Source organism: Spinacia oleracea, chromosome 2 (genome assembly GCF_020520425.1).
Source record: "Spinacia oleracea cultivar Varoflay chromosome 2, BTI_SOV_V1, whole genome shotgun sequence".
In the NCBI taxonomy this organism is placed as follows: domain Eukaryota; kingdom Viridiplantae; phylum Streptophyta; class Magnoliopsida; order Caryophyllales; family Amaranthaceae; genus Spinacia; species Spinacia oleracea.
Genome location: NC_079488.1, coordinates 90,552,031 through 90,578,922, shown reverse-complemented (window position 1 = coordinate 90,578,922; position 26,892 = coordinate 90,552,031). Strand labels below are relative to the sequence as shown.

General features: G+C 35.5%; 2 protein-coding genes across 4 annotated transcripts; one reads left to right on the top strand and one right to left on the bottom strand.

Moving 5' to 3' along the window:
- Positions 1-1,083: 1,083 nt before the first annotated feature.
- LOC110797907 (4-hydroxy-3-methylbut-2-en-1-yl diphosphate synthase (ferredoxin), chloroplastic) lies at positions 1,084-13,142 on the top strand. Of its 2 annotated transcripts, none has more exons than XM_022003037.2 (20): positions 1,084-1,348; positions 1,760-1,989; positions 2,671-2,828; positions 3,670-3,776; positions 3,938-4,038; positions 4,120-4,196; positions 6,125-6,244; positions 6,374-6,604; positions 7,083-7,199; positions 7,295-7,369; positions 7,457-7,534; positions 8,306-8,365; positions 8,478-8,540; positions 8,676-8,820; positions 8,902-9,040; positions 9,463-9,540; positions 9,634-9,793; positions 9,895-9,993; positions 10,097-10,201; positions 12,755-13,142. In XM_022003037.2, the coding sequence occupies exons 2-20, from the start codon at positions 1,782-1,784 to the stop codon at positions 12,854-12,856; spliced, it is 2,223 nt and encodes a 740-aa protein (XP_021858729.1). In that variant the 5' UTR covers positions 1,084-1,348; positions 1,760-1,781; the 3' UTR covers positions 12,857-13,142. The 2 variants fall into 2 exon arrangements, with proteins under 2 accessions (XP_021858729.1, XP_021858730.1); XM_022003038.2 differs by lacking the exon at positions 1,084-1,348 and adding an exon at positions 1,376-1,532.
- On the bottom strand, positions 13,010-24,704 carry LOC110797906 (ABC transporter A family member 7-like). Of its 2 annotated transcripts, none has more exons than XM_022003036.2 (18): positions 24,421-24,704; positions 23,633-23,996; positions 23,461-23,540; positions 23,236-23,380; positions 21,113-21,232; positions 20,917-21,041; positions 19,837-19,995; positions 18,844-19,006; positions 18,624-18,749; positions 18,452-18,535; positions 16,976-17,343; positions 16,237-16,437; positions 15,816-15,925; positions 15,618-15,702; positions 14,613-14,741; positions 14,434-14,539; positions 14,226-14,314; positions 13,010-13,517 (listed from the first exon to the last, which is right to left on the bottom strand). In XM_022003036.2, the coding sequence occupies exons 1-18, from the start codon at positions 24,496-24,498 to the stop codon at positions 13,218-13,220; spliced, it is 2,832 nt and encodes a 943-aa protein (XP_021858728.1). In that variant the 5' UTR covers positions 24,499-24,704; the 3' UTR covers positions 13,010-13,217. The 2 variants fall into 2 exon arrangements, with proteins under 2 accessions (XP_021858728.1, XP_056693270.1); XM_056837292.1 differs by having other exon boundaries at positions 23,633-23,690; positions 24,421-24,683.
- Between the last annotated feature and the right edge of the window lie 2,188 nt (positions 24,705-26,892).

Genomic DNA, 26,892 nt, shown 5'->3' with positions numbered 1-26,892 from the left:
AGATTTTATCTTAATTCAATTGTAATCGTGTTGTTAAGTTATTCTTGTTGTTCTTGAAGTTCTTGTTGTTGGATTAAGGGGCTTTACCTTGTTGCCTCCGAGAAAAGAAGAATGCAAAGCAAAAATCTGGGAATCCTTGTGTTGTTGAAAGTAGAGCGATTTCTCTATCATTTTGAAGGAAACACCATCAGATGATTTAGTAATAGTATGAAGATTAGCAAGAGGTGGACATTTCTCACTGGCTTCTGAATAATGACTTATCTTTATCAACATCCTCTTCTTCATCATTTCAATCTTGTTGGCGTTGTTCTCAAAATATATCTCTACTTCACCCAGTCGATTATCACCCTAATAACCCACCGTTTTCATCATTTTTGTTACTTTTCTGTGAATTTACGAAAATAAAATTTGCCGGAAATTCGAAAACTAATAATAAAAAATTGAATTAAGGGGTTTTGGGTTCGATCTGGACTGTTAGGGTTTCTGATTTTCAATTCTTCTTCGTAAAGTTCAAAATTCATTCACTCTCTATTCTTCTTCCCCTTTTTTCCCTCTCTTCCTTGCAAGCCTGTACCTTAGAAGCAACAATTTCAGCCAAATTCATTCAGCAGAGAGGGGACAAAATTGTTGGGGGATGAAGAACAAAAAGAGAATGAACTTTAACTTTTTTTTGGGGGCATTTTTATTTTAAGGGGGAGAATGGAAGGAAAGGGAGTGGGAATAGAAAAACCGGCGAAGTCAAGGTCGGAAATTTTTGATCAACGCCTGAAAATTCAAATAGGTTGTCTTTCACAAGTTTATTTTACTCTAAGGTCTGTTTTCACAAAAAAGAATTTAAAAGGTTGTTTCTCACAAAAAAAAAAGATTTTAAAAGATTATTTTTGATAAATTTGCTTAATTCAGAAAAGGTGGTGATTGACACGGGCAATCGAAACAAAAAACGGCGCCCTTGCGCAAACTTTATTCCGTGCTGTGACATTTTGACCCCACAATCCCAGAAATGTAACGTTGAGTTATCCAATTGGAAAAAATACTCTGTAAAACCAAATTAATTAAAATAAACCAAATTAATTAAAATAAACCAATTATTTTACCAAAATAAATAAATAAATAAACCAATTGTGTGGCTTATGCAATCAGCTAAGATACTGAAGCAAACTGCAAACACATTTCTGTCTTCTTCCTTGTTTAGATTGCTGCCTTTCTCTTTCGTCCTAAAATTTCCCATTCAAATTTGTCATTCAAAATTCTCTAAAATTCCCAATTTCACAAGTCACTTTTGCTGCATACACACCACAATTTTTTGTTTTTCCAGATCGTTCCGTGTTTTGCTTGCCTTATTAAAACTGTAAGTTCAATTCCTAAATCCTGCTACATTTTTGTTTTGTTTTGTTTTTGTGGATTCCTTGGTGTAGAATTTTGGAGATTAGTTGTGTTCATAGATAAGACCCAAAATTGTGGTGTTTCTCCCCTAGTTTTTGGGATAAATAGTTGCCATTTGATACTTTCAGAAAAATAAAACAATTATTGAGGTGAATTAGCATTTTTTTCTTGATTAAATTTGATTATGCTTTGGGTATTGAAGAATTATGTGAACTTCAATTTCTACCTGTCTGGGAGTTTACCACTTGATCTTTTAAAAGAGGAGAAATAAGCATGTTTGGTTTAACTAAAAGAACTTTAATTAGAGAATTGTGTTTGTTTGTTTAGTTGATATTAATTGTTGGATTTTTGTGTTGGTTGTTTGTGAATTGTGCAGGAGGAAGTGATCAAGTTGAGCGATGGCGACGGGGATCATTCAAGCTCCGATTTGCCATGTCAGGACCAAGGATTGTGAGTTGAGTTTTGCTAAAAGTATGGACTTTGTGAAGATTTCAAATATCAAGAGAGTTAAGTCTCCAAGAAGTAAACATTTGGTTATTAAGAGTTCGAACCAGGGGTCTGATATTGCTGAGCTTCAGCCTGCATCAGAAGGAAGCAGTCTCCTAGGTAAAGCAATTCTACTAGTTTATGAAACATATTGAATTAATTTTCTTAAACTTCAGACTGTTTTAATGTCATTGGTGTTGCCACTTTGACGGATTGAATCTCGAGAGATCAGTTGCTAATCTTTTGTTTTACCACAGTATAACTTGTTTCAAACAAATTATTCACTTGCATATAGAAGTAGAGACTAGAAAACAAGCATGAATGATTGCAGAAGATTCTTTTGAAGAATCCATTACTTCTTTACTTGAAGTATGAATAATTGCAGTAACATAAATACTTCTTTTTTTCATTTATGTCAATTTTATTAGCAATTCATCATAGTTTTTGACATTTTGTTGCCTAAGAGGTGGGTAGGAGAAAAAGAAGAGAGTGGTATGTGTTCTGCTGACCTCTTTTCTTTAATTTCTAGGGAAATGGTATTATGAATTATGCAAGATTTTCCTAACATTTACATCTCTATCCCACAAGAGGGAGGATGGAGGGAAGAGAGAAATGTATGAAGTTGAAACTAGTTATCCCTTCTTAATTTCTGCTTTGTTTGATAAATGATCTCCATTGCATAATTTGGTGTAGTTATACCATCCACATTGATTGTAATATAGTGATCAGCTGTTGATAAATAAAGATTCTTGTCTTTTTTCCTACACTATTTTAGTTGGTATGTCATTGTTTTTGGTGCAGTACCTCGGCAAAAGTATTGTGTATCTCCATATAAAACTGTGAGGAGGAAGACATGCACAGTGATGGTTGGAAATGTGGCCATCGGGAGTGATCACCCAATCAGGATTCAGACAATGACAACAACGGATACGAAAGATGTTGCTGCAACAGTTGAGCAGGTTTGCTTCTGCTTTACATATGTTGTTCAATATTAGTATCCTGTCATCTTAAATCAGATATCATAGGTTGGAATGCAAAATCTAGTATCTCAGTGGAGACTGTTCCATTCATTGGACTTATTGAATAAAAACAATTCTTGAGTAACTTGGTAGTTGTTTTTTTACCTATATGCCTGGGAGGATAGAGATAGTACAGGTGAGGACCAGTTCTATAGTTGCCGAGAAATAAAATCACTAATCTACCTTGATTTACTCAGTTTCACTGATCAGTGTCCTCAATCCTTATCCAGTGATGGGCCTGATGGCTTGATGTATTTTTTTGTCATCTGTCTGAAAATTGTGTTGCTGAATAGAAATTTCGATCGTCTCTTGAGGTGTTTAACACTAAGACATAAGGAATACCAAGCCCGTTAAGCTGATAGTTAGACTATTCTTCCGTTGATTCATGATACACTTGGTGTCTTTTCTAAAAGTGTTATTCTTTTGTATAGGGATGAACTCAATTAATTATATTGCGTTCTGGTTCCTCTTCTTGAGATAATTTTATTTACTTAAATCAATCATGACCATATATCAAAAATTCAGCACTAGATACAATTATAGTTGAAAACTAGCTCTATTTTGCAACTTTTACTTACGCAAAAGTTGCAAAGTCCCCCTAGTGTATTAGCACGAGCTAGGATGCAATTTCAATTATGATATACAATATCTGAAAAGAGCAAGACAACTTTTAAGGACCTTATGCAAATCGATGGCCATTGCAGATTCTGCATGTTTACTCTGAGTTAGAAATTTGTCTTTGGTCCTTTCAGCCGGCCTTTTCTCTACACTTTACTTGCAGGTCATGAAAATTGCAGACAGTGGAGCGGACATTGTTCGAATAACAGTGCAGGGAAAAAAAGAGGCAGATGCTTGTTTTGAAATTAAAAACACACTTGTCCAGAAAAAGTAGGGCTTCACATTCCTCCCTGGCTGTGGTTATGTATTCTTTTCGAGTTTTCAGTTACTGTAGATCTGTGGCATCTGCCATTTGACTTATTTCTAATTTTTTATACATTTTTGCAAGACTTATTTATCTGCTAGCTTACCTATTTATTTTATTTTTGCAGCTACAATATACCTCTAGTCGCAGATATTCATTTTGCTCCTTCAGTTGCAATGCGTGTTGCTGAATGCTTTGAAAAGATTCGTGTTAATCCTGGAAACTTTGGTATTTGTCTCAGCTTTGGTCCTGTAAGTGTAATCTTGTGTAATGCCCTTACTCTGGATTAAATGATATGCTTTGTGACAGCTGATCGGCGGGCCCAGTTTGAGACGCTAGATTACACAGAAGACGATTATCAGAAGGAACTTGAGCATATAGAGCAGGTAAAATCGCATGTAGAACATGCACAATGGAAAGAGTGAGAGGGTTGAGGGATAGAACATTATGTTTTCAACATGATTAAAATGTTATATTACAAGTATGACTGTTCTACTCAGAAAGTTTTTTCTAGGTTCCACTGTCTAGTCTATTAAGCAAAGAGTATGGTTAAACTAAGAAAGAGAAAAGGGGAGAGGAATACAAACTATTTAGGAGAAGACATCAGGAATGAGCATTTGACAAAAATAACAGGAAAGGATGTAGAAATAGATACTTTGAGGGAAGGTTAACCAAGGATTTGAGAGTTTTATCTTGATTTTGGATAATATGTAATTAGGCTGCATGCATATAGATCTGCTGCTAGGCGTGTTGTTCTTGCTTTTGTTCAAACCATTGTCAAATACTCCCTTCGTCTCTATTTATAGTTCCCATGTCTCATGGGCACGCGTATTTAGGAGAGAAATTGTTGCGAGTTATCTTTTCTATTGAAGGTAAAAATGAAGATAGTGGGCTTCGTTTTAAATTTTTAAGTAGAGGTAAGAGAAAAGGTTGTACCTAGTTCACAAGCTTTCCGTCATTTAGCGCAGGGCCTGGGGAAGAGCCAAATGTACGCAACCTTACCCTTTCTTTCGACCTAGCAGATAGCAAGTAGACACTAGACCATCGCGGATAGCAAGTAGACACTAGACCATCGCGGATAGCAAGTAGTGATGAGAGAAAGTAAGTGTAAAAAATGTACACAAAAGCAATTTAGAACAACAGTTAATTGTGTGGATCCCATTCAAATGAGAAGTAGAAAATTGAAATAGAGTCATTCGCTTGAGGAGATATGAGAACTTAAATAGGGACGGAGGGTGTTCCTTTTTATTCTTTTCGTATCAGTCTTAGTAAAATACATGTGTTTGGAATAACAACAAAGACAATTAAGATACAAAAGCTTCAGAACCTACTTTTTCAAAAGCAGCCTCAACATTGGTTACCCCATTGGTGAGGTCTGGAGAGTTCCACATGCATGAAACCTTATCATAGTCACTCTAGTCTAAAAGAACTGTGTGCTTGCATCTGTTGTATTCCAATCTTACTCTCTAATTTCTGAAACAGGACTTACACACATCTTATGCTTCAGGGCTTGAATAGCTACCTTTCAAACTGTGATTTCAGAATTGGTAATTTTATAAAAAGAAATCAGTATAATGATGGAAGTTTATCTATTCGGTTATTCTTATATTCAATTCTGTTGTGGAGAAGTCAATTTATCAAATATATATATATATATATATATATATATATATATATATATATATATATATATATATATATAATTATGTACTATGCTTGGTGTATTAACAATACCATACTTCATCCGTCCTCTTAATTGCAACTTTTTACTTTCACACTTGTCAATGCACAAATATGACCAGTAAATATCTCTAGTTAAATTTAAGTAAATGCTATATAAAGTTGATATTTAGAAAATATGTTTAGACTAATCCGACAACCTTTCAAGTAATAACATTTGTTTTTTACTAGTAAAATATCGAAGTTAATTAATATAGTGCACAAGTCAAAATGTTGTGATGGAGGAAGTGTCATCATTTCTAAGATCTTATTTACCACCATCTGTACAATTACCTGTCACTTCCTTTAGTATCTGAATTTCTTAAAAGAATTCAATACTGAAATCATAGTACTGAAATACTTGTATTAGTTACGCACGCTGTTCAAGTTCACTCAAGTCAGTCAAGTGTGCTAGGGACACTGAACAATTTTGCCCTTTTTTTAATTCTTTGTAAGCATTTCTTTTCATTTGGATGAATTTTGTGTTCTAATAATTCTCAAATTGCAATGTATGTATTTCATGGTAGAGGATAAGATCATAAGAAGTAACATAATAATGTGTCGACCCCGTCTTTCTTTCTGGACATAATACCAGGTTTTTACTCCGTTGGTCGAGAAATGTAAAAAGTACGGTAGGGCAATGCGTATTGGGACAAATCATGGAAGTCTTTCTGATCGTATTATGAGCTATTATGGGGATTCTCCACGTGGAATGGTAAGCGTCACCATCTTTTTCTGTAGCCATTGGTAAATTGAATTAGAGTGAATAGTGCTACTTTAAGTTAAACCATATCTGATATCGATTTTGGCTTGGTTTTGGACTTCCTTCTGTGACTTTAAACAGGTTGAATCTGCCTTTGAGTTTGCAAGAATATGCCGGAAATTAGACTACCACAATTTTGTCTTTTCCATGAAAGCAAGTAATCCAGTTGTCATGGTTGAAGCATATCGATTATTGGTTGCAGAAATGTACCTACAAGGATGGGACTATCCGCTGCACTTGGGAGTCACAGAGGCAGGCGAAGGTGAAGACGGACGGATGAAATCTGCTATAGGGATTGGGACCCTTCTTCAGGTACATCTCGAGAATTTTTATTTGCTGATAGATATATGATCCACAGCATGGGGTCGATGGACATATATCTTAATATCATATGTTTAGTACTTACAATGGAATTAAGATTTGGTAGGGCACATATAATTATGGAGATAATTCAGGAATGTTTCCATCATTAATGTAATAAACATTCGTTTAGCCAGTACCGTATGGAGGGAACCTGAACATGCTTAGGTTATTAGGTTGCCTAAAAAATGTTTGTCGCAAATATGAGCTTCCCGTGTGCTTCCTTAAATTTCCAAAATCACTAGTAGCTTATTCAATATAGTAGTGTGCTAAATTGAAGATCAAGGTTAGTCAAGTATGAGATTCCATCACAATTGAATTGAGCATTCTTTTCTTTTTTTTAAAGTTGCAGACACTTTTTTTCTATCCAAAGAAATGTAATCCACAAAAGTTTTATTGTGACAAGTCTCTGGAGATATTATTGTTGTAGGATGGCTTGGGAGATACAATCAGGGTCTCCCTTACAGAAGCACCAGAAGAGGAAATAGACCCCTGCAGAAGGCTGGCCAACCTTGGAATGAGAGCAGCTGAACTTCAGCAAGGAGTGGTATGATTAAAGGTTCTTGGGGTTAATTTGATGCTAGAAAAGTGCAATGTTCAATGCTTACCACAACTCTGTTTGTGGCTATAATTTTCTTACAGGCACCTTTTGAAGAAAAACATAGGCATTATTTTGAGTTTCAACGCAGAACCGGTCAATTGCCAATCCAAAAAGAGGTTCTCTTAGGATTCCTCTGATCTCTTTCCGCACCCTTGGGCTATTGATTCATTCCATTTGAATATATAATGTTTTATTGAGCACAGGGTGAAGAAGTGGACTACAGAGGTGTCCTACACCGTGATGGTTCAGTTCTCATGACTGTTTCCTTGGATCAATTAAAGGTGATATTCTTCTTCATGTATGCTCATCTTGTGTGTTTGTTGTTGTGTCCTTGTGTATATTCCAGGAGTATATATATCCTCTTAGTTTTTAGTTGTTCTATTATAAGTCCGTGTCAAATTTATAAGGGGGAGTTTGGTTCACACACTGGTATGGGGTTGGAATCACGAATGATATCTAGGTGGTAGGGGTTTGAAACTTGATTCTTAATACCATGTGTTTGGTTCAGTTTGGGGATGGATTTTCCCTTTTATTTGATACCTGGAGTAGAGGTATGAACCAAACCCACCTCCCCCCTCCCTAGGTTTCTAATCCCCATACCTTGGGGATTTCAGGCATGAGTTTGAAACTCTTAAATTGTCCAACCAAACACATGGTATGGGTTTAGACCATTCTAAACCCATACCTCATACCTAGGATTCGTGAACCATTTATCAGGTATATGGGTATATCTAGAAATGTTTGACTTTATTCTCTCCCTTCAATCATGTAGCTGTGCCGTAATTTTGTTCATATTCCATGATAGTCATTTCTTGGTTGGATAAATGTGAACTACGTTTCTCCTAATCTTTTAATTTGTAAATATTTCTTTATATCCTACATGGTAGTGAAAAATGTGGGTTAACCCTGCTTATTTTGCTTTTAGATGTGGCCTTTTGTCCCAGATGCTATATTCCAGAACCTCATCATTTCATTTGATTGAGATTTGGCGAAAATTTCGTCAGCTACCTTGAACCCTTAGTTCTAACTGTGCTCATTATATTTGATTTTAGACGCCTGAACTCCTATACAAGTCACTAGCTGCGAAGCTTATTGTTGGCATGCCCTTCAAGGTAAATTGGTATACAAAGTAAAATTTAATTACCCTGGCAAATAATAATTACTCTAATAGCTGCCTGATATGATTATATTAGAAATTTCCTGACTGAATAAATGTGAAATCAGGATCTGGCGACTGTAGATTCCATTTTACTGAGGCAACTTCCACCAGCAGATGATGCTGATGCAGTAAGCAGTCTCCTTTTTGGTGCTTTATTTCTTTCTTTAGTTTGTTTATTCAATTAGTTCATGCAAGCGTCAATTTATCATCAATTTTTTCTAAGGCAAATCAATTACTTTGTCTGCTTTCCTTTTTATGATTAGCGGCTAGCTCTCAAGAGACTAATCGATATAAGTGTGGGAATTATAACCCCTTTGTCTGAGCAACTTACGAAGCCCTTGCCTAATGCCATTGTTCTGGCGAACCTCAAGGAGTTATCAACTGGTGCACATAAGCTTTTACCTGAAGGTGATTTGTTTTGCAGTTTCTTTTTATTTGCGGATTAACATTTTAGAGTATCCTATTCAACTACAGATTATGTATCTCCAGGAACACGCTTGGTTGTGTCTCTGCGGGGTGATGAGCCCTATGAAGAACTGGAGATTCTCAAAGACATAGATGCTACAATGATTCTTCATGAACTGTCTTTCGCTGAAGAGAAAGTCAGCAGAGTCCATGCAGCTCGAAGGTACTGTTAGTGATACTTCTGGAAGCTTCTTGCTCATGAGCTGCATTTTCATCTGAAATAAAAATTGGCTAAACCTTTATATAAAGAACAGAGAAACAATAAGTAATCCTGTTATAACGAAATATGATCGTCAGAGCTTGGGAAAGAAAGAGTGAGACTGCAAAAGGCAGTCAAAAGGATACGAGAACTAAAGTAATTTTCTTAGAGAAGAAAGATAAAGTAGGCTAGAGAATAAGAAGAGAACAATTTGTTCTCAAAGGAGGAAAGAAGAGAGAGATGAGTTTGAGCATCATATCTAAAGACTCGTGATGCACACTCTTTTTCATACTGCAATGATTTTTTCAAGTTTCTTTGCCCTCTCTTACTCTCATTTCACTATTTTTGTTTCGGTTCATAATTTTAGATTTTTGTACCAACTGCAGGCTATTTGAGTATCTATCAGATAATTCTTTGAACTTCCCTGTAATACATCATATCCAGTTTCCTTCTGGGATTCACAGGTATTTCAAAAATACAACTTCTAAGTTAAGGCATCAGTATAAGATTCTACATCTCATTGTTTCTCTATTCTCTAATCTTATTTGTTATATCAGGGATGATTTAGTCATTCGTGCTGGTACCTACGCTGGAAGCCTTCTTGTAGACGGGCTAGGGGACGGTGTACTCTTGGAAGCTCCTGGGCAAGACTTTGAATTTCTGAGAAACACATCTTTTAACTTGCTTCAAGGTTGCAGAATGAGGAATACCAAAACGGTAAGTTTTCTCTAGGGAATGCTCCTTTTGTTTTAATATTTCCAAGTTAGACTTATTGTATGTGGAGATTTTAAGGCCCCTTGCGTTATTTGCTCGTCCAGGAATATGTGTCTTGTCCATCGTGTGGGAGGACACTTTTCGACCTCCAAGAAATAAGTGCAGAAATAAGGGAGAAGACGTCGCACTTACCTGGTGTTTCTGTAATATTCTAAAACTCATCAGATGATGTTTATATGACATTTAAAGAAAAAAGAAGATTAAATAGACAAGATTTATTTCCTGAACCCTTGTCGGTGTGTGCAGATTGCAATCATGGGGTGCATTGTGAATGGTCCAGGGGAAATGGCTGATGCAGACTTTGGTTATGTTGGTGGTTCTCCTGGGAAAATTGACCTCTATGTCGGCAAGGTATGTCCTATTAGTTTTCCTTGGTTGAGAATTGAGTTATTAGGTACATATTAGAGTACCAAGTATTGTTTTTTCTGTTGGACTCCCTGTTGTTAGTGGCATTCTCGTTACCTTAAAAAAAATAAGTTCTCGGTCCAATAAGTTCAGATAACTTGGAACCAGGTCTTATAAGGTCAATAAGCTCAAATCAGGTCCTATAAGTTCACTCTCTTGCAATCATCTCTGATCAGGTCTAATAAGTTCCAATCGGGTCTTATCAGGTGTAATCTTCTAATAAGTTCAGTTTAGATAAGTTCAGGTTTCATCCGGTGAAGAGCCTGCACCCTTAGTCAGTGAGGTTGCACGGTTGCATGTTGCATTTAATATGGCGTGCATCTTTAAAATCCTTCTTGTGGCATATACTATACAAAATTAATATACAATTCTCGCTCTTGTCGCTCTTGTCGGTCCTGTTTGGTCAGAAATATGCGGCCTTAGTCTTGGATTTTCCAGCATCCTCTTTTTTTCTCATCATCTCTGAACCGTAGCTATTGTTTCAAATGAAATCGTAAAAAAATCTTTTGGACATTCAAATGCTCCCAATCATGGTTATTAAAATCGCGATTTAAATCATAGAATCTTACGATTCTACGATTCAAATATGTCATACGATTCGATTCACGATTCTACATGATTCTACACTTTTTTCTCGACTAGCGAAAACCTCGTAAATTTGAATCATGTAGATAAAGTAATTAATAGAAAAATATTTATAATTATTGCTTATATAACTATTAAACAACTATATATTTCAATTATTAAGTTCTTTCCTATAATATAAGCACTTTAAATGAAATTTGAGAATAAAATCTTGATTATATTTGTTTGTAGAATCTTACGATTCTATGATTCGATTTTACGATTCGATTCTAAGAGTACCTTCCAATTCAAAGTAGAATCACGATTTTGATAACCTAGCTCCCAATAGGTACTTTACTTTACTGTGAAGTACCTAGCCCCACTCAAAAGCAAAAGTGTTATAATCCAACCTTCCTTTCCTTATACTTTTCTTTTTTTCCTTGTATTTTCCTTATCTAATGCTTTTAGAACTTTTGTTTTAAGTTTTTAAGCTTTAGATAAGATTATTATGTTTCTGTAAATAATCGAGTGTTCACATGAAGGTTTTAGCTAATCCAAACAAACCTCTATGAGGGGTATGAACCAATATCACTCACCAGAAGTTATCTTGCTTAATTACTAGCGTTGATATTATGCTATCGCCCGTTCTTAAGCTTTCTAGACTCAGCATTGTGACTGCTATGCGCACACAAGTGCGTGATGGACGCTCGCACCTCTCTTTTATTGCCAATAGACAAGAGTGCCCCCTTCAGGTGCTTCACGAGCCGTACATGGTGTGCGCCATTACCGCCGACTAGGTAAAAGCGCGTCGCACGATCCGATGCCCAAAATATTCGCACCATGATAAAAAGCCTTTAAACAGTTGCATGGGTTAAATTCTGTGTTTTCAACCCTACCCAGTCCCCGTTGTAGGAGTCCCTTGCTTGGGTGTTTGTTTACTTATTGCTCCTGCCATTTGATAAGTAACCGGGTTATGTATGCAATTGTCAGTTATCAATTACTATATATTAAAAGACACACACCAGGATTGACATGTGTCATGTCCTTGTGAATCCTTAATATTTTTTTCCACCAAAAAGAATTCTCCGTATTTAAAGAAAATTATCATTCCTTTTTTTTTTCTTTTTTATAGGAAATCACTCATTATGTAATTGATAACTGATAGAAAATCACTTAAATGCAAAAGTGTTATAATCCAACCTTCCTTTCCTTATACTTTTCTTATCTTTCCTTGCATTTTCCTTGTTTAATGGTACGTGTCATCTCCTAGTGCGTCCTGTGCTTGTTTTTTTTTTAAATTAACAATAGTATTTGATATAGATATTTATATGGAAGTAATAAAAAACAAATAGAAATTAATCTACATTAGGAACATAGAAGTATATTATTAAGGCTTTACCATAGTTAAGCTTTAATAATTTGACTAAAAGACACAAATGCTTTTCGTAGTAGAATAAAATGACTCACTAAATATTATATCAGATATTATACGGAAAGAATATAAGAAAAAACAAATTAGTATGGTAGGAAAAGAATCAACAAATAAAATATTAAGGCTTACACAACACGAAACACACATCTTACAAATTAATAATCTCTTAGATATTGCATCAAATATAGGGAAAGAGTAAAATCAAATACAGAATGTAAATGATCTGCAGACATTATAATTAGCTGAAAATAATTTGTCTACTTAATACTCTTAGCATACTTAATTAAGACTATGCTGCACTCCTTTTTTAAGTCTGGCTTATGTTGCTTATGCTGCACTCATTTGAAAGAATATAACAATGAAATGAGATGCTCTCCCCTCATCTATACATTATTACATTACTCAGTGTGCTGTTTTAAAACACTAGCATTGGCTTGCTATATTATTGTCATTCAAAAAGGGTTTCCATGAATAGTCTGAAAAACAATTTGGCCTATTTGCAGACGGTGGTGAAGCGAGGAATAGCAATGGAGCAGGCCACAGACGCTTTAATTGATCTAATTAAAGAACATGGGCGTTGGGCGGATCCTCCAGTGGAAGAGTAGGCAAACCCAGTACTGAGAATTTTGATTTAGGATTTAGGATCATGCAAAATCAAATTAGCAAATACAGACCCTTCGATCATACTGTAAACTAAATTACCCCACACCATTTTATGGGTAATGGATGAGTTCTTCGAAATTATTGCCCCTTTGCCGTTTAAGTAACAAAGTTGCTGTTAGAAAAATCAAAGGAAATCTTATTTATTATTGTTATTGCTGTACAGGATCTTATTTAGGAACTCAACTGTATTACATCAAATATAGCTAAATGTGGAGAGCTGATTATATATGCTTGGTAGTATATGTATATTTGTATATAAGTATGGGACGTAACACTAATTGTAACAAAACTTGAATTTTGTGATCATAAGAGAACATCGGAAGATTGAGATTGACGGGCAACCTTGATAAAAACATCCTCCAAAGTGGTGTCTGCAAGACCCCATGCTTGGACTGTGAATCTCTTCTTCAGGTTCTCAACTGCTTTGAAAACATCAGAAATTCGGATTTCATGTTTAGGGATCTCAAACTTCTGGGTTCCTGAAATATGGTATATCTTTTGGGCATTTTGAGAGAGGCCTTTCGCCATTGTTTCCACTTCTGCATCATGCTCTGCAGAAGTCGTCATTGTGAATACAAAGGACCCTCCATATCTTCCTTTCAGCTGCCATTATATATACCAAAAACCATAAACTTAGTAATGTAATGTATCACACAGATGTATTTGGTTGACTTTATATACTCCCCCCGTCCCTTAATACTCGCACCGCTTTCCTTTTCGGGCCGTCCCTTAATACTTACACCGCTTCTATAAATGGAAATTTTCACCAATATTATACTATTTCTCACACTTACCTACTAACCCATCTACACCCCTACTCCCTACAAAAAAATCATTTAAAAATTCACACCCCTCACTCACCACTCCCCAACCCTTACACATTTCCCACTAATTATATTAAAAAATTACTCCACTATCAACTAACGCCCATTAAATAAATAAGTCAATTCAAGTGTCTTAAACTCCGCACCGGTCAAACCAGTTCGAATATTAAGGGACGGAGGGAGTATATATTAACAGGGTCCACATATGCTATACTAACTAAGTTCTGTGAATGTCATTATGCGTCCCATCTCAAGGATAAATTTCATTTATGCAGTTTCTCCGCATTTTACAATTGACGGGTATACTTTACCACCACCACCACAACCCCGTTAAACATCACACTGTTATTTCAAGTTCAGAGAACCACGGCCCCAAAATTTAAGCACAGGAATGATAATGCACTTTTTTCTGGGTTGCTCGCTTTGAAATCAAGGTACTGAGGTATTTTTGGCAGAAATAAGTTATTTAATGACAAGTAGAAATTACCTGTTTAGGGCCTCCAATACATTGCAAGCTGCCATCAACAAAAATGCCTATCCGGTCGCACAGAACTTCTGCCTCTTCCATAGAATGTGCTGAAAGAAGGAGATGAATATTAACCTTTTAAGTGAGGGTCAGATTCAGATGAACAAAAATCTAGGGTATGTATCTCCCTAAGCACAGTAAGAATAAAATAGTAAGAATAAAATAGTACTTGTAAGAATAATAGCTCTGTCTTGTTTTGCTTGCTTCACAACGTTCCACAGATTATTTCTTGAAGCAGGGTCTAATCCAGTACTTGGTTCATCCATGTAAACAACCTTTAAATAGGTAACAACATCAGTAAGAATTCCTCAAAGTACAACCAACAGAGTCAGGAAATAGAAGACCAACCTTAGGGTCACCTATCAAGGAAATAGCAACACTAAGCCTCCTTTTCATTCCTCCACTATATTTCCCAGCGAACTTGTCAGCAACGCCACCATGATATAAGTTGACACTTTTCAAAGATTCTTCAACTGCCTGCAGTTACATAATCATATCCAACACAAAGACATTAGATCCTTGCGATGACACTATATTTGCAACAACTAGCAGTTCCACACACAATCGTAGGCATAAAACATAATCTGCCCCTTCTATTGATAGACTGGCATGCATTAATCATTTTACGCCCCAACTAGACCTGGTAAACTAGACTTGCATGCATTAATCATTTTTACGTCCAGAATTTTGGTTCTCTCTCCATATGTTCACTGACTTTGTGAAGGTTTACTTTGATTTTGATTTTGATTTTCGAATTTGAAAGGGAGACAGGAGAGGAAGCTAGGGAACTCAGGAAAGTAGCGGAGGCAGGCACATGCGGGGTAGGAGACGACAGTAGGTGTACCGATGGTGTGGCAGGGATTGGGCATCCATGGAAGAGGGAGAAAGGGAAGATAAAAGGGGCGCGGAGGAAGGTCAGTGGTGGGTTGGCAGTTGATTTTTTTTTTAAATAGTAAATTAGGTTCATTAGGAGTTAATTAGTTTAGTTAAGGGAAAAGTTTTAAATCGATTTCTGTTCGGTTTCGGTTCGGATCAATTTGGGTTTCCGGTTCATTTCGGCTCGTTGTTTGGGTCAAAGTCAGGTAACGGGTAGCGTCACTCGGATCGGTATTTGGGGTTCAGGTCATTTTTGCCAGGTCTAGTTTTAACCATATCTGGCCCTTCTGTTGAAGCAACAAGGGCCTTCCCCTAGGGTTTTAGCGGCTTTTTCCTATGGGATTGGCTAAGGAACTTCCCAGTTTCCTCTATAGAATTTTAAAGTCTTTTAACCACCTTTTCACAAAAGTTTTTTCTAATATGAACATCACTACATGTGATAACTGATCTGTGCAGAAAAGGGAAAAAAAAACTGACCTGTGTCAAGGCAGAACCTTTTAGGTTCTTAAGTCGGCCATAAAATATTAGGTGCTCTCTTCCTGTTAGGGTCTCCCAGAGTAGGCTGAAATCAAAGGAAGAGTAAAAAGCAACCCTGATCAGTAAACGTCTGGAACTCAAGCGAAAAGTATACAGTACAAATTTACTAAGATACGAAAAAAAAAACTAGAAACGTACTCATGCTGGGGGCAAACACCCATGCTGGTGTATATTTCATTCATCTGAGAGCGGATATCTGAACCCTCGACAAATGCTGCACCAGATGTTGGCTCTGTGAGTCCAATCATCTAAAGTAAAAAGAAAAAAACGGCATCAATCTCCTTTCCAGTTTGCAACTATTAGACCATTACACCTTCTACTCATAAGTGTTTCATCTTGTCCCTAAATAGTACTCCCACTCACTATCTTTAGTACTTGTTATACATTTCTATTCCCAAAACAAACCAGACTATATTACATAGTTTTGTGGACACAAGAGTAAACCCTGATAATTAAAATTGAGAACATTTGTTACATGTGCCCTTGAAAATGTTGTATTCTCAACTCGGATTCAGAAGCCATGTACGTATGTTGCGAGCAAAGAGTGCAATGTTCTCACCATGCTGATGAAGGAGGTTTTTCCAGCACCATTTGGGCCAAGCATCCCAAAGCATTCACCACGAGGCACAGCAAGAGACATTCCTTTGACTGCAAGCTTTGGAGGATTTCCATCCCTTCCAGGATACATCTTTCTAAGGTTGTTGCAAATTATGGAAATGCTTGAACTTGGATCTGATAATAGTTGTTCCACCCTCTCCCTCTGTTTGGGTAAGCAGAAATGTGAGCAAAATAATACAGAAATACAATTAAACCTCGGCAACTAAAAGCATACTGTTTGTATTTTTCTCTAAAATAGCACATAACAACAACAACAACAACAACAACAACAACAACAACAACCAAGCCTTAATCCTAAAATGATTGGGGTTGGATAACATGAACCGTCATAAGGAACCGTCTACGGAACGTGAAGTAAGAGAAATTAAAGGTTATGTTAAAAGAGAGTAAACACGAGGCACGACAAAGAGGCAACACGAAAACAGATAGGCCGGGTTAAAGAAGAGGCAGAAAAAATGTTTTGAGAAAATAATACAACGCAAAAATATAAATCGGAAAAATGAGAGAAGTTTGAAAAGAAAGTAGAAAAAAGAGCAAGACATGGAAAAGAAGTCATGAAACAAAATACCCTAACTTCAAATATTTCAATTTCAGCTTGTTTTTCAGGTCTTCAAGAAAACTAGATACTTTGAATGCGGACTGCAAAGAATCATGCATATAATGGTAAGAAAGAGAATTACCTCTTGCACAACATCAGCTTTCTCCATGTCAACAAAGACTTTTGATCCTTGCTTTTGTAAACTATGCTTCCGTGAAACAGAGTTGGACTTCCTCAGCAAACTACGGAAAAAAAATAGAGGAGTTCTCTTCACACCACTCCCAGATGATACAACTTGATCAACATAAAATGCAATAGGGAGCACGACCAGCCACTCAACAAACATGATGATCAGAACCTCTTTCATCCCGTTGTTGCTGTCACCTAAGTTTTCCCACCGCATACCATGTGTGCCCATATAATCCCCAAGAAAAGAATATTGTCCAAGCTCATATAAACCTCGATACAGAGAGAATCCGGGATATAGCTCCATAACAATAATCCATCCTCCTGGAATGAAAAGTTCCAAAATGATTTGTACCACACATATTAACATTCAGATTAACCGACCAAGAATTGGCGCATAATCCCAAATCCTAGGAACAATGAAGCAATATAGCTGTATAGCAAGTCAGGCGACTCGGGCCTACACAGTATTTGCACTATATTCAAATGCAGTTTGTTATCCTTCTAACTTTCTAAGTGCTATCATATTTTTAAATACTTGTAAAGGCGTACTCATCAGAAATTTACAATCACACTTCTCACACTGTATAAGAAACCTCCTTTAGGAAAATCTCCCATAAATGATGAGGTTTTATCTTCAAGTGTTTATGTTACACATAAATCTACTAAATTCATCATATATGAATCCCATAGAGCCACCTTTTTTCTATTGTAGCATAATGTGTTGTACATAACAAATTAACAACTTAAACATGCTATCAACTCTGTTCCAGAGGAGCACGGGTATGACAATGCTGAAGCATATACTTCCTCCGTTCCTTAACTATTGCACCATGGTTGACTTTACGCTTTTCAACACATACTTAGACTCTTAATATCTCGAATTACATATAAGTAAAAATTATAAAAAGTTTATATTTAGAAAATTTATTTTCGAAACGAATCTAACAGAATCCCACATGACTACAATTTTTCCCAGGTATGAATTACAAAAGATGACCAAAGGTCTAGTGTGAATAGTGTAAAAAACAAGATGGTGTGATATTTATGGAAAGGAGGAAGTTTAGTTTTACTGATTGGCAGGCTGCCTTTTCTCATCATCATTATCATTACCCCCATTGCCTCAAAAAGGCTCCCGCAAGAAGCGGGTAAGGGGGGGATCGAGTGTACGCAACCTTACCCCTGCATTTGCAGAGAGGTTGTTTCCAATTGACTCAAAAGCGATAATGGGACGACAATGGGACGACCATCTTCTACTTCATGGAAAGGAAGCGAAGAGGTTTTAAGAGCCATTTTGATTTAGTCCATTACATCCTACAGCCAAAAGAACAAATGAATCTTTGGCTGCTTTTTCTATTGAGAAATAATGAAAAGTACAAATGGCCGAAATAAATTAGTTGAATATATATAGAAACAAATAATGACAACTTACTTGGAAATGAGGTATCTTGAATAAAATTTTGAAATAGGAATCCTCCTAATAGTCCAGTGCCAAACGTCAGTAAATAACCTACAGCTGTAAGAAATTGGACAACACATTAGAAGATTTAGAACCATAAGAAGACAGTTACTATAAGAAGGCAGTATTGAGTTCACAGTCACACCTCTTGCAGTTAAAACATTCGAGAATAATGGGGCCACGAGAAATGCCATTGAAATCTGCAAGTTTATATAAATGAAATAAAATACAAATTGGATGCCGTAATCATTTGTCGTAAAGATTTTTAGCCCTACAGAGAAAACAATACAAGCCATGAGAGACAAATATAGAAAAACACTTACTGCATGTCAAGAAAGAAAAAACTTATGTTAGAATTTGTTTACCAATAAGTGATCCGAATATCACAAAACATAACATGTAGATTAAGGACAAAGCTAGAAAGTAAGCATAGGAAATTGTCCAATATGGGCCATCACCAAGCCCATGCATTTTCATCATGATACGCAATCGCTGCTGTTTTTCATAAACCAGAGCAGTCAACACAACCTGCACCAAAATACAGATTTCTTAAAATAAAAAAAAATTAACGTGAATTTCTCAGTAAGTTACTGCCAAACATCAGGACATATCTTTTACGTCAAACTGCATGCACAAAGCCTACCACTACATTTGATGTACTTGTGTAAATTAGAAAATCAAAAAAGATGCTGGAGAAAAAAACTGATCAGCAGTATGATTTCCGCTATTTTATCTCATTTAACCTTAAAGTAGAAGAGAGTGGGGGAATGGAAGTGTCGCAGATTCACAATGAGCCTCATCCTCAATCTTATCCTTTCTCCTTCAAGTACATAACTGTGGTTACCCTCTTACGAACTCATTCACAATCTAATTTGCAAGAGAAACAAATAAGTTATTTTCTCTGAGCTTCTGACCTATTGAAAGGAGATTCTAATAAGTATCCAGTCTTACTCAACATGTCTTTAGTCAATACATTAAACACATCGCCAGTTTTCTATAACAGCGGCCACAGAAGATCCATGACTTGACTAATGTAACTCTGAATATTTCTAGTGTAGCCCTGATTGCGCTTATTATCCATTATTTTGATGGTTTGCTTAGCACCCAGAGCAAAACCGTGCCTTTTAAACCTCAAGTTCTACTGTGCCGACATTAAAACTAGTTTTACAATCTCCAGAAAGATCTAGAAAGAAAATAGAGATAGAAAATTCAAACAAACACGGCAATATAGCTACTATGCACTATAGATTTATCACAAAACATTGAAGGTGGAAGACAGGAGTGATTTTACTAACAAAGTTTCACAAGATGAGTCAGATGTTGCTAAATGGTGCCCCAACAAAGTCATGCATACTTACAGGAAATAGTGCTATAATGACATATGTGAAAAACTGTCCACTGAGGAGAGATGAAATATCAATACTAAGCCGAGTTCCAGGCTTTGGCATTTCTTTGATAAACTCGAGAAGTATTTTGGTACTAGCTCCGTACACCATCTGTAGGTAGGCATTAGAAACCTGCAATATAAGAAATGAATTAGGTCCACAGAAACAAAAAGTAGCTAACGATAGCACAGGGATTAAGCGAATATAAGAGACCTAAAATATTCTGCAATGAGGTTCAGGTGACAATGTACCAAAGCATTAGGTCTTAAATTACTGAACCCCATAAACGGTATTGCTATTTTCAGAAGGCCATACTGACAAATAGTAGCTATCCAAATTTATTACTGTCATAACTTGTTTATTGAAGAGTTACTGAACTGCACTGAACTTTAATTACGTCCACTGACTGGAATCAGTCATCAAATTATCCATAGCCCTCAAAATAAGCATAGATATAATTTTTCTATTAGATCCTTATTAATGGTTGGTCATCTCTGCACTCTTCCATCACACACTCTAAGTAGGTTTATTGGAAAATTTAATCATAAACCAGTACGAAATGTGACAACTTTTTATGGTTATCTCAAAATAGTACGAGTACATGTGATAAGACTTCTCAACCTGTTACAAACAAAAACAAGCAAAAACCAGAACTATAACAGTGGTTTCCCAATCGCTATCCTCAACTATAAATTGGCCATATTCTCTTCCAAACATGAATGACCTGCTCATCATAAAGTTCAAACCCCAAATAGAATAGACTTGTGAAGGGTCTGACATCTCCATGTACCTAAACTTTGAAGTGCATTATGAATTTATGATCATCTCATATCCTTGCAGAGTTGCAGTTGATGGAGAAGCACAAGTTGCAATGAGTAATTACAATCTTGAGGTTGGCAACGTGAAAACATAAGAGAGGGGCATACTTGGCAGGAAATAAATGAGCCAAAATACTAGAACATTATTTTAGAATCAGACAAAGTCATCAAACAGAAAGAATATCCCAATGGGTGCTGAGATAAAGACAAGCAGCTGTGAATACATAGCAAATACCAGATTGACTGAGCGTGCTACACGTAGCAATGCAATGCGGGAAAATCCAGAGTCATTCTTGTATGTTGCATTATACCATATGCTCACATTAAAGTTACTCGTATTTGAATTGAGGAAATCATACGCTGTTAAAAGAAATAAAAATATAAGTCCGGGAAAAAGAAGAGATTGTTCAACAATTGGTTTGAAAATGTACCTGCCACAAACTCATTGATCTTCCTTTCTGGGTTACCTTTACGGTAACCCTTGTAAAGCTCATCATTAATATCAGAAGAACTATTGCGCCATAGATGAAGACCTTGAGCACATGATACATCTGCATAGAAGACACATGATAGTTAGAATAACACGGAAACTGTCAGGGAACGAGAGAGAGAAACTGCATTAACAACGCAATGAAATATTTATACCATAAAATTATTACAGACTTGGGCTTTAATTACTAATGATGATAAAGCCAAGTTTGTTATTAATATCTTAATATTAAGTTATGTTTTCTTGCTAATCTATAGGCATTGAATTTTCTAGCAGGCTATACGGGTGATAGATTCGTTGAAGACTAGAAGTGAAGCAAAATGTTGGAAGAATCAAAATAATTTTTCAAATCATAGGGAAAATGAGCAGAGATGGGGTATTTCAATTCCTTCTCAAATTATTCTTTTTATTCAAAAATTAACATAAAAAAAAGACAGAAAAATAAGGTTATCAAAAATAAAAACAAAGGCAAGTACTAAAGGATGAAGGGACAAACGCTTAAGAAAAATATGCTGAAATGCAATACGAATTTGAAATTTTGTTAGACAGGGTTAGTAGGACAGTTTAATGATGTACCCTTGCCTGGATAAGAATAAGAATATCGGATTTAGGCTATACAAGAGCCAAATGGAGAAAATCCTTCACTTGAAAGTACAGAGCACAATAACAAGTGTCTGAAAATGCGATTTGAACAAGATTACTTCTTTACAGTACATACACACAAACACGTACCCATATGCACTCACAAGCACATTCCATACGCATTCACACAAAGTAAGGTGGAAGTGGAAGAAAAGGAAAGATGTGTATATGTCATATTATATTCCATTCTTATATGAGAAAAGGCATGTTTGAAGTTAGGAGATTTAAGAAAATTTATGAAAGAGACAAACATATAGAAACCATTGCAGCTCATACAATGTTCATATTTGGTATAAATGCCACAAGTGTAACAATAACGCATACAGTGAACCTAACACAAATTCCGTGATAAAGAACTTTGCCAAAGATATCTTTCAAGAGGGGAGGGCATATTAGAACTCCCCCAAACAAAGCCTTCTCCTCCCACCAATAAATGATTATTAAATTATTCATAGTAAGTACTCACCAATTAGGTGACCAAGATATCCACATCATGTCTGAGATTTCCAGGTGAGCAAAAATGAGAATATTCTCCTTGATACGCAGTCGTTATAGATGGGAATTTGGGTCTTTTAAGGCTTTGTTCACCACGATTAATCAGATGGGTGAAGACGGTTGAAAATTAGATAGTCTAAGAAAGTCAAAACCAGTATACAAAGTCAAAGGCTGAATGTATTTTGTTGAAAACTCTCAGCAGAGATGTCTAATGGAAGTAACTAGTTACCACCATCAACAAACAGATCCCTTGAAGGGGATGTGGCTTTTGGGTTTTTAAGTCCTTTTGTTACTAGGGGATCCCCAAAAGTACATGGCGCCATGGTTATTGACAAGTTCAAGAACTTCTTCTCACTTTACCAAATCAAAGGCAAATAAATGAGGATGAGAATGAGGATCACTAGATGTAAGTACAGATACCAAAGTGTGAGGAACGTCTAGTCTCCAAATTTCAAAAATGCAAAAGGCCACCAATATCTAACATACTAGATGGTAAAAGCTTGTGGAACTGTTAGTGCCAGTGTTCTCACACCTCCTAACAATGTGTAAAGTCTCAGAGAGCTTATTGTACCAATTTTACGAGAAAGTGTAATATCTCTCCAAGTCACCAACTTATACCCCTGTTTTCAAGCACAACTAGTCTCTTTCTCTGAAGATTTGAAACTATTCCATGTTCAATGTGTATTACTATCAAGCAATAGACAACAAAAAAAGTGAATATATGTTTGACATATGATATGATGCAATATTACAAACGTGAAATGAGAGTGTTAGGAATATTCCTTCAGAAGATTGCAAGGGCACATAACTCAACATCAAGTCGATGCCTCTGCACCATCCATCTCACCAAAGAATTAAAAGCTAAAGTGTAGGAATATTCAATTTCATAAACTCAAAGGCTATAGAAAGTTAAAGAAGTAGTTATACCTTGCTGCAAAGTTGACGAGATAATATCTAAAGGCAAAGAAAATGTCAAGCTAGACTGGCAGAGTGGTTGAACAAAGTATAGGGGAAGGCCTGAGGTGTAAGCAGGATCCAGAAAATTCTGCGCTTGTGGCTTCGAAGCTGATCCCTGAAGCAGTTCAATGAATCAAGATTTGGTATATTTCATTAACAATTAGTAAAGAAAGAGTGTGATGCCTAACCACTTACCAAGACATTGTTGGCCAAACTAAGTAAAAGGTTGGAGGAGTTCACAGGCGAAGATGTAGGAAACAAGTTGCTGGCCAAGCCTATACAGATCCAAAGTCATATACTCATATAATTAAATCAAGTTCCAAGAAACAACCAGAAGTAAAATATATAGACAGATAAGGAGATATACCTAGCCCTAACGTTCGATTATTTCCAGTCACAAGTAGAGTGACTGGACAAGAACCTGTCTGTTTACATGACTCATTAGGCAAGTCTGGAAATGTAAGACCTTGAGTTCTAACAGCACGACTTTCAGGATTCGGAACTTGAAGCAATGCAGGCCATTTTTGGGGGATAGGGATTGAACAACTGACAGCTTGATCCAATGTCGAATATTGAATCCCACATTCAGTTGTACCATTAACTTGAACACAACCACATTTGTACTTTTCTTTGTTCAATTGGTTGTCTATCACTCGTTGTAACACAGAAAGAAGAATACAAAGTAAAATCGGGAATATTACAAGACAACAATTCGAACGTTTATTTCGTCTCTGCAATACATGGATAAGAATAAAGCAAAGTTTAGACAGTATCAAGCAATTCAACAACTAAAAGTACACCCAAATTCTCTACTTCAGCAACACTTCCCTCCTTCCATCCAGATTCAGTTGTCACATTACCAAATTCAAATTACAAAATCAACGCCACTATCAAGTATCAATGCCTAACTGAGAAAATAACAAACACAAACCTACCAAAACAACAACACTAACGGCATTCAACACCATCATCAACATTTTATGAAGAAAATAGAACAAACAACCATCTAATCTAATCACAGAAAAAACATAAATAACCAGATAAATTAGAAGACAAGACACCCATCATTGAAAACACCCTAAAATCATAAAATCTAAACTCAATTAACATTATTTTAGATAAATTACACCCATCAGATTTACAGAAAAGACGTACCTGAAATATTAAATTTTTCCGGAGAAGAGCATTGGCCTGAGTAGAAAAACTGGCGCGTCCATGTGAAGGAATTGCCATGGATTTTTGTGAAACTGACAATTCAAATACTGGATTTGACCGGTCTTGTAAGAAGGGTGATTTTCTGGGGTTTTAAAAAGTAGTTCTTCAACGCAACACATCGAACTGTTCTTTCGGGTAATTGCGTTGAACTTTCCAATCTGCTTAGTCAGTTAATCGGTTAATCCTAATTACACACGGAAGTTGGTTGCAAACTTGCAATCTGTATTGCGGCATGTGTATTGCCAAAGCACCCAAAATAGAAAGTCAACCCCATCCACATGTGTAAATTCTTGGCCACGTTGTTGCTCGGGTGCCCATGCCCGTTAATTTTGACCCGTTTAATTCACCTTATTTCTTATAATCTGATATGAACTTCTTTTTTTTGTTGATCTAATCTTATATGAACTTATTTGTTCTGATCTAATCTGGTCTGATCTTATCTAATTTGATTATTAAGAATTAAAATGTTAAAAGAAAAACCTACAATCTACTATTGTTAATAATTTAATAGGTTAAATAACTATAATCATAATCAATGTTACTCATAAAATTAATGTCATTCAAATTTATAATAGTGTTATTGTAAATTACTTATTATTGATTTGAATCTGCTTATGATTTCACTACTTCTTTTCTAGATAGACCTTGACTTATTCATCTAAATATTGTTTATTATGAATATATAAACTCACAAGTGAAATGTATTAACATAAAATATTGTACAAAGTATGAATATTAATATTAGTAAACAAAATAAGAAGAGGACAAAAAAATATACCTATTGTATTAACATGAATTATTTTATTACTCCAATATGAACATGAAATATTGTATTAGCAATAGCATTAACATTAACATTAACATGAAATGTGTATTAATATTCTGATGTGGATATGATCTGAGCAGATCGGTTCAGATCTAGACATACTTGTTCTGATCTGGACGTATACGATCGATATGGATAAATTGATTTTGTTTTAGACATATCGATTTTGATTATGGACATATTAGTTCTGATATGAATAAAGAGGCTATGATCTAGATGTGTATGACCTCAAAAGATCGGTTACGGTCTGGACATGATCTAAACAAATTGATTATGATCTGAGCATGATCTAAACATATCGATTATAACTTGTATATGATCTGGACATGCATATAGGTTATGATCTAGACTGATCGATTTTGATCAAGACATATTCTGGACAGAACGGTTCTGATTTGGACATGATCAAACAGATCGATTTTGATCTTGACATGATCTAGACATATCAGTTTTGATCTTGACATGATTTGAACATATCGGTTATGATCTTGACATTATCTGGACATATCAGTTCTACTCTTTACATGATATAGACAGATCGATTCTGATCAAGACATGATTTGTACAGATCGGTTGTGATCTATACATGATTTAAACAGCGGTTCAAATTTCGACATATTCATTCTGATGTGGTTATAATTTGGACGGTACTAATAAGCACTAATATTTTAGATGACAACAAGAAAGTTAGTTACATATCTTTTGTCATATTACTATTCATACAATAAAACAAGTTTGAATGGATGGAGTGAACATTTTAGACTTCATTTCACTTTGGAAAGTATATACGAAGTCTGGAGTATTACTTTTCGTTACAAATAAAATGACTTTAAAAGGATTTCAGCAAGTCTTACAAAGTTGCAAGTTACAGGTAGAGTGACTTTTACAAAGACTTTTCTTTCTTGTTTAAATTAGCTATCTTGTTTTGGACTTTTCTTTTGGAACATGGTTGGGTAAAGGGAGTGACTAGTATTCGCTCTGCCTAACTGAAAATTGGATTATTGAAACTAATCACAATAAATACAATATGCAACAAAAATTATTCAAAATTTTCGGAAGAAAAATTAGATATAATATCTAGTTAAAAGCATCTAAATAGTGAAATAATGTAACATGCTATTATATGAAGAAAAGTCTAAATTATAGTACCAAAGTAAAAATAAATAAAAAGTGTGTTTCACTTCTTTTTTTTGCTCGCAATGTACTTTGTTGATCACATGTTTTATGCTCAATTGATTTACAACATATAACTAACGTTATAGGATAATTCTCAATTAAAATCATCATGATCATCTTCAAAGAATGAGAGTACTTTTTCCTTGATCCGATTGCGTCCAAGGCTACATAACCGTAAAAATTTCCTATAAATTTTAAATATAATATGAGCTAATTAAAATCAGAAGAGTATTTAGTTATAGTAGAGATGAAACCTGTTGAGGTACTAATTTTATATCAGTAGTCAAGCCGTCTAAAATGTGTTGTACTGCAAGGTCATGTAGTATTGTTACTCTCAAATTACCAATTTTTATCAAATATAGTAAGTCGAATTAATAACCTATAAAACTCTAAAGCTACACATATTATTT

What these genes read in the sequence shown, in the direction of transcription:
- LOC110797907 (XM_022003037.2), top strand. Translation starts at nt 1,782, where the DNA reads ATGGCGACGGGGATCATTCAAGCTCCGATTTGCCATGTCAGGACCAAG. An exon ending in GGGATTCTCCACGTGGAATG is followed by an intron (nt 6,245 to 6,373) that starts GTAAGCGTCACC and finishes GACTTTAAACAG; the next exon opens with GTTGAATCTGCCTTTGAGTT. An exon ending in GGATTGGGACCCTTCTTCAG is followed by an intron (nt 6,605 to 7,082) that starts GTACATCTCGAG and finishes TTATTGTTGTAG; the next exon opens with GATGGCTTGGGAGATACAAT.
- LOC110797906 (XM_022003036.2), bottom strand. Translation starts at nt 24,498, where the DNA reads ATGGCAATTCCTTCACATGGACGCGCCAGTTTTTCTACTCAGGCCAAT. An exon ending in GTTTGGCCAACAATGTCTTG is followed by an intron (nt 23,381 to 23,460) that starts GTAAGTGGTTAG and finishes GAACTGCTTCAG; the next exon opens with GGATCAGCTTCGAAGCCACA. An exon ending in AAGCTGATGTTGTGCAAGAG is followed by an intron (nt 16,438 to 16,975) that starts GTAATTCTCTTT and finishes TTACCCAAACAG; the next exon opens with AGGGAGAGGGTGGAACAACT.